At 40.4% G+C, this 11,530-nt stretch overlaps 1 protein-coding gene across 1 annotated transcript; it reads right to left on the reverse strand.

Moving 5' to 3' along the window:
• Positions 1-7,723: 7,723 nt before the first annotated feature.
• Positions 7,724-9,075, reverse strand: LOC125890158 (C-C motif chemokine 19-like). The gene is made up of 4 exons (XM_049578655.1): positions 8,921-9,075; positions 8,693-8,807; positions 8,460-8,573; positions 7,724-8,292 (listed from the first exon to the last, which is right to left on the reverse strand). The coding sequence occupies exons 1-3, from the start codon at positions 8,979-8,981 to the stop codon at positions 8,465-8,467; spliced, it is 285 nt and encodes a 94-aa protein (XP_049434612.1). The 5' UTR covers positions 8,982-9,075; the 3' UTR covers positions 7,724-8,292; positions 8,460-8,464.
• Positions 9,076-11,530: the final 2,455 nt, after the last annotated feature.

Consider the following 11,530-nt stretch of genomic DNA (forward strand, 5'->3'; position numbering starts at 1 on the left):
ACAGTATGAACAGTGGTTACATGAGCCTCAAAACCAGACGCAACTCAGCCCTGAGCAGAGTGACCGTCCTCTACTGACCAATCAGACTGCAGTGTTCACAGCTCCACCTTTTAGTACCAGATCTGTGTGCTAGGTACCTCAACAGAGGGGGGACCAAACATGGGGACAGTACGGAACGGTTCATTGGTACCATCCACAACTTTTCACAGTGGAAACGGAAAAAACATGTACTGAACTGAACTGAACTGAACTGCTTGGTGGAAACAGGGCTGAAGGGTATGTCAATTTACGTCCACTAAAAGTGCTTATTTTTGCTACTGACAGGCTCAGATTGTTATTTTAAATGTCTGACAACATTATGGAAATGATCCCTCCACAGACAGACCTGTTTGTTCAAGAGTGAGATCCTTTTGTAAACCAGAAACAGCCCTGAAATTGCCACCAGACTCCATTTAAATAAACAGTAATCTCTCAAGACAGATTCTGCAATTTACATTATACAACAGTTAGTTCCGGCCCTGCAATCTGATTGGTGGAGAGACAGTAAAACCGTGACGATACTGGAGTACAACATCACGGTTATTTCACTGTGTATGTATCACTCCGCCTCACAGCTGATTGCAATCAACAATCAAATCAAAACTGACGGTTAGTGTCAGTTAGGTCAGCAGTTGCGTTGTAGGCTAGTTAATTCATCCACTGTCAAACAGCCAAAAATATGGATTTATTTCCTAAAATAAGTTTTGAATTGAACTATGAATGGTCATCAGAGGAAGATGAGGGAGAGGAGAAGCTGAATCCATCTGAGCACACATCCAGGTTTGTCAGTGTTTCATCAGCGGAGCTCAATGACTTGGAGAAAAGCAACATACTGTCAGATCAGAAGGCAGAGTCGGCTGTGCCTGTGAAGCCACAGTCCACCATGCAGTCACCACAGACTTATTTCACCGGCTGCACAATTAATGGAAACGTGCAGATAAATGTGTATAAAGAGTAAGTGCCTGGCGCACCACGTCTGCGTTACATAGCAACGGTGACAGCGGAGTCCTGAGGGAACTATTTTTGTTGGCGGAAGACAAATAAAATGCTTAAATTATCTATTTTGTCCTCATTTTTCAACATTTCTTAATCAGCCTTGCTTATTTAACTGTTGAACTGTTGTATAAAAGCAATATCACACTCGAGCTCGTGATGTTGTACTGTGATATCGTCACGGCTGTGACGTGTGATATTGCTTAATTGTAGAATCTGTCGGCAGCCCTGTGATGACTAGAGAGGGGCGGGAGGGTGGGGCTTTGAGTTTGAACATGCTGCGCTTTAGCCAATCACAATGGAGGGGGCGTGGCCGAGACGTGCAGGTGTCCCCAGGAAATGTGTACCAACAGAAACAGAAATAGGAGACAATGTGCTCAACTCACAGAAACAAAAACAAAAATCTGGGTGCTGAATTCCAGATAAAGTGTGAAATTCAAAAAGATGAGAGGAATACCTACAGAAACAGCAAGCTCCACATCCATAGCAACCGCTCCACCCAAAACACCGTCTCATCAACATGAAATTTTTTTTTTTTCCAGCGGATGTCTTAGTTCCAACATGATTGAGCTAACTGGAGTAGTTTCATGTCGTATCCAGCAACGGGAGGCTTTTAACAGATGACGTCCTGATGTTAGCTTTGCTAACTGTCCCTGTCAGCTGATGCTTTCTAGACATTGTGATTTCCCGTAACTGAATAAATACCACACATAGCAACACAAAACTGCTTTGCTAGCTCAATCATGTTGTAACTAAGATATCAGCTGGAAAAAATATTTTATTCACGGACCGTTTAATGAGTTATTACCTTATTTTTATACAGTCTGTGGTTATTACAGACACCACTAACGGCTAACTTTAACAGCTAACGGTTAGCCCAGCTAAGCTACGATAACCATGCTAATTACAAAACACACAGAAATAGTAATGTTTGTTCAATCATTGTGTTTATAGACTTAACAAACATCAGATTAGTCTACATGGTGATATAGTGACATGAAAAATGTGACATATAGCTAAACGCTGCTGGTTTTCTACCCGAAGTATTTGTAAACAACACGGTGATTCCCTGGGGGCACTGCCGTAAGTGAAGGGCGTGAGCGATCGCCGAGGCTCCTGCACTTCCGTTACTTGAAAAACTCCGGGCTGTGCCTCCAGAGGTAAAGGAGAGGAAAAAAAAAAAGTTTTCTTTTTTTTTTTTTACTGATGGATTTCCAGATTGAATAAACAGTAATTTCATCATGGTTAAAAACACACAAACAAAGCTGACAGAAACAAAATGAAACTCAGAAATTGTCTTGTTCATCTTCCCACTATTTCAACAATCACCAGCTCTGGTTTGATTAAAATAATAAAAAAAAATAAAAAAAATAATTCACCCAGTTAGATGTGAAAATATGCTGCCTCTATAGACACTTAAATTACTGTTTATTTAAATGGAGTCTGGAGGAATTGACAGTGATGAGGTTTTACAACCAAAATATACAATGAATTTTAATAGATTTAATCAACCAGCAGCAGATAACATAGTTAAAATTAGCTCCACCTCAGTCAGCTGCAGCAGTCAAATGCTGCTAAACAACAATGAGCCAGTCATCCAATAATATATTACTATTTTTACATATTGTACTAAAACACTCTGAATGAATCATATCATCAGTATTTCCAGTTTTCGTTCTTTTGCCACACTGTATTTTGCTGTGTTTTGTTAGAAAAAGACATCCGCAGCGGATCTGTTCCGTGTAAATTAAGATGTAAATAAATGCTCCGGGAGCTGTGTATGGTGACATAACGCAGCCCCACATTTATTGTGGGAAACTCCACAGGATGCTCATGGACATTAGGAGCCTTGTTCTTTAGCCTGACAGACACTAGTTGGCTGCGGGTTCAGACACCATGTCCTGTCATGAGAAGGTCAAATGGTCAGATGGAGTTGGTGGGACTTCCTGTCAAACGCTCTGAGGCCCCAGCCTTCAGTAACAGCTCATTCTCGGAAATGTTAGGAATGCATAGTTGCTCGTCACTCACAGTATGCAGAGTTAAGTAGACGACCCTAAATACAGAATCAAGTCTTTACACCAAAATCAGGCTTGTGTAATATCTTGTAAAGAAAAAAAAGTTTCAAAGTATTATCCAAAATATTATATTGTTTGACTAAAATATAACGCACTTCAATACACATAGCAGCCAGACTGTCTTAAATCTGACCTTAAATGACAAGATGTTAATTCCCTCTGGGATAAAAAACGCTGCCAAACAATAGTGAGAAATCCCAAAGCTTATCAGGAGCAGGAAAACATTATATAAAGTGCCTCAGCCCTCAGTGTAAACTCCCTCACATCAGTGACAAACATTAGCTGCTAGTTAAGCTTCAATTATGTTATAAATGTTGTTGTGTCTGTTTGTAGTCGATCTGTGTCTCTTTGAAGTCATTTTGTAGTTATTTTGTGTCTTTTTGAGGTATAATTTTTCCTTTTTTTGGTCAGATTGTGTCTTTTTGAAGTCATTCTGGGTATTTGTAAGGTATATTTTCGTCTTTTTTGGTTATTTTGTATCTCTTGCTAGTCATTCTGTGCCTCTTTGACGTCATTTTGTGTCTCTTTGTAGTCATTTTGTGTCTCTTTATGGACGTTCTGTGCCTCTTTGAAGTCATTTTGTGTCTCTTTGTAGTCATTTTGTGTCTCTTTATGGACGTTCTGTGCCTCTTTGAAGTCATTTTGTGTCTCTTTGTAGTCATTTTGTGTCTCTTTATGGTCGTTCTGTGTCTTTTGAATTCATGTTGTGTCTTTTGAAGTCATTTTGTGTCTCTTTGTAGTCGATCTGTGTCTCTTTGAAGTCATTTTGTAGTTATTTTGTGTCTTTTTGAGGTATAATTTTTCCTTTTTTTGGTCAGATTGTGTCTTTTTGTCTTTTTTGGTTATTTTGTATCTCTTGCTAGTCATTCTGTGCCTCTTTGAAGTCATTTTGTGTCTCTTTGTAGTCATTTTGTGTCTCTTTATGGTCGTTCTGTGTCTTTTGAAGTCATTTTGTGTCTCTTTAAAGTATATTTGTGTCTTTTTTGGTCATTTTGTGTCTCTTTGTAGTCATTTTGTGTGATTTTGTGTCTTTGTAGTCATTTTGTGTCTCTTTATGGTCGTTTTGTGTCTCTTTGAAGTCATTTTGTGTCTCTTTGTAGTTATTTTGTGTCTCTTTATGGTCGTTCTGTGTCTTTTGAATTCATGTTGTGTCTTTTGAAGTCATTTTGTGTCTCTTTAAAGTATATTTGTGTCTGTTTTGGTCATTTTGTGCCTCTTTGTAGTCATTTTGTGTGATTTTGTGTCTTTGTAGTCATCTTGTGTCTCTTTGTGGTCGTTCTGTGTCTCTTTGAAGTCATATTGTGTCTCTTTGAGGTATATTCGTGTCATTTTTGACAATTTGTGTCTCCTTGAAGTCCTTTTTATGTCTCTTTGTAGTCATTTTGTGTCTCTTTGTAGTCATTTTGTGTCTCTTTGTAGAGCTTTGATTGTGTCATAAATGTTGTCAATTATCAGGATGAGAACAGACTGACAGGAATAGAAAGATTTATGGCTTTACTCTGGTCTTTTAAAGATCAAAGTCACTGGTTTTCCCCCATAGAGACATTCCTTCAGTCCAATAAACATGTCAGTAAAGACGCTCAGTCATTCAGGTCATTGTAATCATGAATGCTATATCGTAGGCAACTTGACTTGCTTGCATTTCATGAATTTCAAAAAGAAGTCCGGTTGCCTACGATATAGCACTTATGAGTCCAATAAACAAGTCTGCATCTTGCTGTGTTTGTGACATGTGGCCTCTGCTTTCCTGGACTCTAACCTGGGTGCAGGGTCCACAGACTCACAGCAGACGACTGTTGCTGTGCAGGGCAGTTCCCAAATGGAAAAGTATCATCCAGAGGGATGGAAGAGCTCAACACTCTGCACCTGAAGAAAACACATGCATGTAGACAAAACACCAGCTGATGACGTAAATCTCTTTAACCGCATTTGTGTCGCATTTGATAGTTTTTCTTGACTTTGTAAACAGTTGTCGGAACAAACTCAACTCAAGATGCCCTCACTTGCTTTTATCAATCATGGAAAGTTTGACCGTGGCAAGTGAGCAGACTTTATCTGCTGTTAAGGCTGATATAAGCGAACCTTTGTATGAGATTACTTCATCCGATTATAAACTTTAAACATTCAATCTGCATCATTCCTACAGTTTGTTAGTGGAGAATAAATGGTGGAGCTATTGGCTACTCATGAGAGTTGTTTTTTTTATTAATTAATAATGTTTTCAGTTTATTTTTGTGCCTCTGGAAACTTCTGTTGCAGCATTTCTGTATTTCCTTGTGTTCTCTGTGGTTTGTCTTTATGTCATGTCTGTTGAAACATTGGCAATTTTTTTTTACTTGCTTCTGTTCATTTGTATTTTGTTAATTTTCATTTTCATTGGGTTTTTTTTCAATATGATGAAATTGTGGTTTCTTTAATGGCTGTGCATTAATCCATGGGTAAATTATTACATAGACAACGGGCCCCTGTTGTAATTGTGGTAAAACTGTGTCTCTTTGTAGTCATTTAGTTTCTTTATAAAGTCATTTTGTGTCTCTTTGTAGTCATTTTGTTTCTTTTTAAAGTCATTTTGTGTCTCTTTGCAGTCATTTTGTGTCTTTTTGAAATCATTGTGTGTCTCTTTTAAGGCATATTTTTGTCTTTGTTGGTCATTTGTGTCTCTTTGAACACGTTTTGTGTCTCTTTGAAGCCATTTTGTGTCTTTTGTGTTTAATCAGACAAATTAAAGTTAAAGCTGTCCATGCGTGATGTCCAGAGAGCGCACAGAGTGGGGGTCAAAAATGTAAACGCAAGGTATCCAAGAATGGTGGCAATTAAGCTTTCAAACTACCAAACAAAAGTAGAAATACTTTTGATACTTTGATATATTACACACGAGACAGAATAAATACATTTAATAAAAATATATCAAGTACTGTATAAAATGTAAAATAAAGGAGGATTCCATATATCATGCCTTTTGGGAATGCAATAAAATTAAACCCATATGGATAGAATTGAAACAATGGATTGATGATACATGCAAGGTAAATATAAACTTAACTCCATCACTTGTCTAATCAACAACTCACATGGTGATCCCACACTGAGGTACCCTAAGAGCTGGATAGTTTTATTATCATCACTAGCATTAAAGAAACTCATACTGCACCAGTGGAAAGACACAAAACCTCCCTCTATACACCATTGGAAACGCTTCATGTTGCACATTCCAAAAATGGAGCAACAGGTGGCTAAAGATAAAGGAAAGCACAACAATTTGATAATGTTTGGACTACAATGGTTAATGCTCTTGGAAAGAAATAGGAATGTTTACTCATCTTGTCCGTCTTTTCTTTTCCCCTCCATTCAAGGTCAGTTGAGTGGAAAATGGATAATAAGACTCATCGATTTATTCCCACTGTAATGTGTGTGGCTATGTCTCTTTGTAGTCATTTTGTGTCTTTTTGGAGCCATTTTGTGTTTCTTTGTAGTCATTTTGTGCATCTTGAAGCCATTTTGTGCCTCTTTAGAATCATTCTGTGTCTTTTTGAAATTATTGTGTGTCTCTTTTAAGGCATATTTTGTCTTTGTTGGTCGTTTGTGTCTCTTTGAACACGTTTTGTGTCTCTTTAGTCATTTTGTTTCTTTTTAAAGTCTGTTTATGTCTCTCTTTACGTCTCTTTTAAGGCATATTTTTTTCAGGTTGAGTTGTGTTAATTTGAGTGACACTTTGCAGATAAAAGGCCAGGGGCCCCTGACACTTTGGGCTTTAAGGCCTGTGCCCAGCAGGCCTGTTCAGTAATCCATCCATGCATTAAACTCTCCTGGCAACCACAGGAACCTGAGCACAGTGTCAGTTCAGACAAAGCTTACCAGCATCAGCTGCTTCATTCATGCTTCACCATCACTGGCTCAAATCAGCTGCTTGGCTGCCAGATGATGAGAAACATCCAGTCATATTCATACAGGTGTTGAGCACAGCCGTTACATGACACTTTTCATTATTATTCTGCTGATACGCTCAGTCCCAGGTTATGGTTTAGATTAGATTCAACTTTATTGTCACTGTACAGGCACCGAGATAACAAATGCAGTAAGCTGCTGTATGCATACCAGGAGCTGAACCCCCGACCACCCTGGTGACTCACCAGGAATCCTAATCACTAGACCATATAAGACCCCTGCTGTTGTTAACTTTAAAAGACTGTCCCAGTCTGTCTCTCTGCCCCTCCCCTCCATTCAAATCCTATATTCCCTTTCACTGCCATTTTCCATTTATCCACCAGGTGCCCTCAGACTTTCCCTCCTAAATGCCCCGCCCATCAACACCTGCTACCACCTTCCTCATCGGCCCTGCTGTTACCTGACATCCCCGCCCACCTGCTCACCTGCATGTCATTGCCTCATCAGCCTTTCAGTTCATACACGGGCCAAATTCCATTCATTCCCTTCCAGGCTATAAAAGCCGCTGCCCTGCTTTCTTGCTGAGTGTGGGTTTTTTTGAGCCTCGGTTACTCTGACTCTTTATAACTAAGAACATCACTAACTTAGAGCTGCAGATAAAGTGCATGCATCTATTTAAAAGATGAATAAAAGAGATTGTATCAGCTTGAATAAAAGGCGGCAACCACAGGTTACAAAACAAGATCAAACTTTATTTTAAAGAGAACCCCTGACAATGGTCTGGACACACACAAATCAACATTTTGTACAAGTTATCTGCACATTGTGAATTCACTGAAACGTCATAGCACGATCATCAAAGATAAACAGCTTGTCAAACATCATTTTTACAACATTTTCCTCAGTTTTACGATTCAAACAAACAACAGAGTGTCACTGTCACTGGTAGCTCCAGGCTTCACTCTGTGGGCAAGTCAAGGCAAATCTCTCTATTTCACTCACAGGGTGATAAAAAGGGAAGAAGAAAAGAGCTATTCACACAATTTTTACCACAAAGTCACCACAAACGAGAAAAACACATACAAAACTGTACATTTAGCTGCTGTCTCATCATCAGAGAGAAGATGAAACACTGATATTACAGGTTTGATTGTCTCAAACTGTGTTACAGTACAATGGGGCCGTTCTGATGTTCTGAACGGAAATGGAAACGACTCTGACGTCTTGAGCTCTCAGTTTAGAGTCAGTCCTTCTTGATCTTCAGCCATCTTTACCCAGAGTCCACCACTCCTCTCTACACCTGCAAGGAGAGACAGAGAGAAATGTCAGGTTGAAGCATTTAAAGTGGAACAGTTTTCACAGTAAGAAAATGGAAACATGCAAGAAGCCTTTAAAGACATGCAATCTTTGTTTTTAAAGCTCAGCAAGAAAAAGAAGATGTACAATGTTTTGTTTGAAGTAACTTACCTGATTTATTGAGCTCTCTGCTTTTTCTCATCCAGATACTTGATGTGATTTCTCACCCATGGCTTGTCTTTGGGGTGGGAGACGCACAGCTGTCTTCCAACCTTTGTAATGAACCTGAAAAAGGAGATGAGAGAAAGAGAAGTGAAATCAGACTGCAGACAAGAAGACTGGGGAAAAAACAACCCACTGTCTAATGAACAAATATTTTGCAGTATTTTGCGTATTTTACTTACGCAGTAGCGCTGATATCGCAGCCTCTTCCAGCTTCCTGAATGTTGTAGCTTACAATGATTTGGAGCGGCAGGGGCTTCTCAGCGACTGACAGACAGCAGTCCACTACAACTTGAGCTGCAGGAAGATGAAGAAACAGCAAATGTTATCTCTAAAATGCCAAAAAGCTGCACTAAAAGCACTCTGAATTATGAATCTGTTTCACTGCTAATGCAAAGTATGTATCTTACCTCTTGCGAACCCAATGCAGATGACACCCAGCAGGAGGAGAGCTGCAATGCGAGAGGCCATGTCTCTGTTTCTTCTTCGTAGCTTTGAGCGAAGGTTGGCTGCTTCTGTGAGTCTCTTCAGGAGAGTGAAGGTGTTCGCTGTGAGGAGGAGAGCGGCTACAGGTGTATTTATATAGCTTTTCCAGTGAAAGTGAAAGTGCGATCGGTGCTCGTTACTGGAAGTGGAAAAGCTGGCAACAGACACACATGTGCCCAGTCAATTACCTCTCCACTCCTCTCTCTCTTGTTCCCTGCCAAAACATTTCCCTGCATGTCTTCCCTGGGGCAGATCTTTATCAGGGTGTTCGTCTCTCAGGAGAAATACCTTCCACACTGCATACGATCCATACATGCATTACAATTACAGTCCATTCACTATGACAGGCATAAATCAGCAAACACTGCATGTCTTTTTGCTCTATCGTGCACATCCTGTTATATTTTCAAATCCAATGAATTGCAATCATTTTGTGTTTCCCTGAAATATTTCCTCATGTCAGTGAAAATCAACGTACAGTTGTAGTGACAAGCATATGATAATTAGCCCGACACTGTGCAGTTTGTACATACTGTAGTAAGTAAGCTATAATCTGGTACGGTGCATCAAATGGTGATATTTATGGCAAATGGTAAATGGACTGCATTTATACACCCATCAGCCAACAAATTAAAACCACTGACAGATGTAGTGAATAATACTGACGTTACAATGCAATGTTGTGCTGGGAAATCTTTGGTCCTGGCATTCATGTGGATGCCACTTGAAGCAACATGCAGAACATGCACCAAGCCTCTCCATAAACAATGCTCAGGAATGGTCCAAAGAGTGCAAGGCATCAACCTGGCCTCCAAATATCCCACACACCAATGTGATCAAGCGTCCGTGGGACGTGCCAGTACCCCACCTCACAACTGACAGGTGTCAAAGGATCCACTGCCAATGCCCTGGTGCCAAACTCAAAAGGACACCTTCCAGAGGTCCTGTGTCCATGCCTTGACAGGTCAGAGCCAAGTCTGATCCAAAAAGGCCCCTCAGTGGATCGGGGTACCTCTGGGTTACCGGCACGTCCCACGAATCCTCAATCAGATTGGGATCTGGGGCATTTGGAGGCCAGGTTGATGCGTTGAACTCTCCTGAGCCATTTCTGCAATGGGGCAAGGTGCATTGTTACCATGAGGGGGGGTGTACTATGTCCACAATGGTGTTTAGGTGGGTGCTACATGGCAAGTAGCATCCACATTAATGCCAGGAACCAAAATGTTCCCAGCAGAACACTGCACTGTAACAAGATGATCAATGTTAATCACCTCGGCCGCCAGTGGTGGCTGATCGGTGTACAGCGCTCTTCAGGTCTTAGCCGCCACTCAAAGCACTTTACAATACAGGCACCATTCACACACATTCATACACTTGTGGCATCAGGATGTTGGGCACACTGGGGTTCAGAATTTTGCCATAGGACACTTTCACATAGGCTGAATCCAAATGTCTGATCTACACTTCACTTGCAGACTCGCAGACTTTGTCCTTTTGGGGATGAGGGTTGTGCAAAGGAAGGGGTCACTCATTCTTGAGAACTGGGACCAAACCTCACTTTTTGGGGCTGGGAAAATATATTTTGAAAGATTAAAGTCGTGACTATTAAGCATTGTAATCGGCCAACCTCCCAGCTTTCTAAAAACCGGCACAGTAGTAAGATGTATTGGCTAATCCAGCACAGCAAAACATGGATTTCCAAATCTGGTTCATTCTGATCCAGATTAAATCTCTTAAACAATTTGGCCCTGGAGATCACTGAGGTATCTGCATCCTAATCTGTGAAGTGTTGGCTGTTATCTGAGCTCTGACAGCAGAGTAAGAGCTTAAAACCACTGATCCATCAGTCAAAGGTTTCATATCTGTTATCTGAAAATAAAAGGCAAGTAGCACTCAGTATATCACTGTAACTCTTATCAGAGGCCTGCTGGGTGAGTAGTCTGGGGTTTTAGTACCTGAGGACCTGAGAAAGATATGAATCTGAATTTCTAAATTTCAGGTAGTGTAAAGTTGTACTGTAAACCAACATAACTGATCTTACTCTGTCTCTATCTTGTCTTTCCAGTAACAGTCCCACATTTGCTATCAGTGTGTTGACAGTGTGGTTTGGGGATTTTTCATGGAATGCGTACGGGCAGCGGCAGCACTTAAGTGAGAGTGTTTATACATGTTTGTACATGCATCCAAGTCCTAGATTACAATCTGTGAGTGTGGGAGTTGTTGAGCAACAAGACACAAACTCTTCCCGCCAGAAGTGCACGTCTTGCCAAGTGATTTAACCGTTCATAATACCGTGAGGGACAGTGTGTGTGAGGATGAACTTATTTCACAGGAAGTCTTCAAATTTGGATGGATTTCCTGTCAGTCCGAATTTATAGAATTTTATTAAAGGATTAGTTCAAAATTTGGGGAATTATATGTGTTTATTTTTCCAGAGTGACATAAGGTCATCAATAGCAATTTCAGTCTCATTCATCCATTTTCATCCGCTTATCCAAAGCCAGGTCGCGGGGGCAGCAGGCCAAGCAAAGCAC

The sequence above is a fragment of the Epinephelus fuscoguttatus genome, linkage group LG6 (assembly GCF_011397635.1).
Source record: "Epinephelus fuscoguttatus linkage group LG6, E.fuscoguttatus.final_Chr_v1".
In the NCBI taxonomy this organism is placed as follows: domain Eukaryota; kingdom Metazoa; phylum Chordata; class Actinopteri; order Perciformes; family Serranidae; genus Epinephelus; species Epinephelus fuscoguttatus.

Coding starts and splice junctions, on each gene's coding strand:
- LOC125890158 (XM_049578655.1), bottom strand. CDS start 8,981: ATGGCCTCTCGCATTGCAGCTCTCCTCCTGCTGGGTGTCATCTGCATT. Junction 8,808..8,920: donor CTGCATTGGGTTCGCAAGAG/GTAAGATACATA, acceptor ATCTTCCTGCAG/CTCAAGTTGTAGTGGACTGC. Junction 8,574..8,692: donor TGCGATATCAGCGCTACTGC/GTAAGTAAAATA, acceptor CTCCTTTTTCAG/GTTCATTACAAAGGTTGGAA.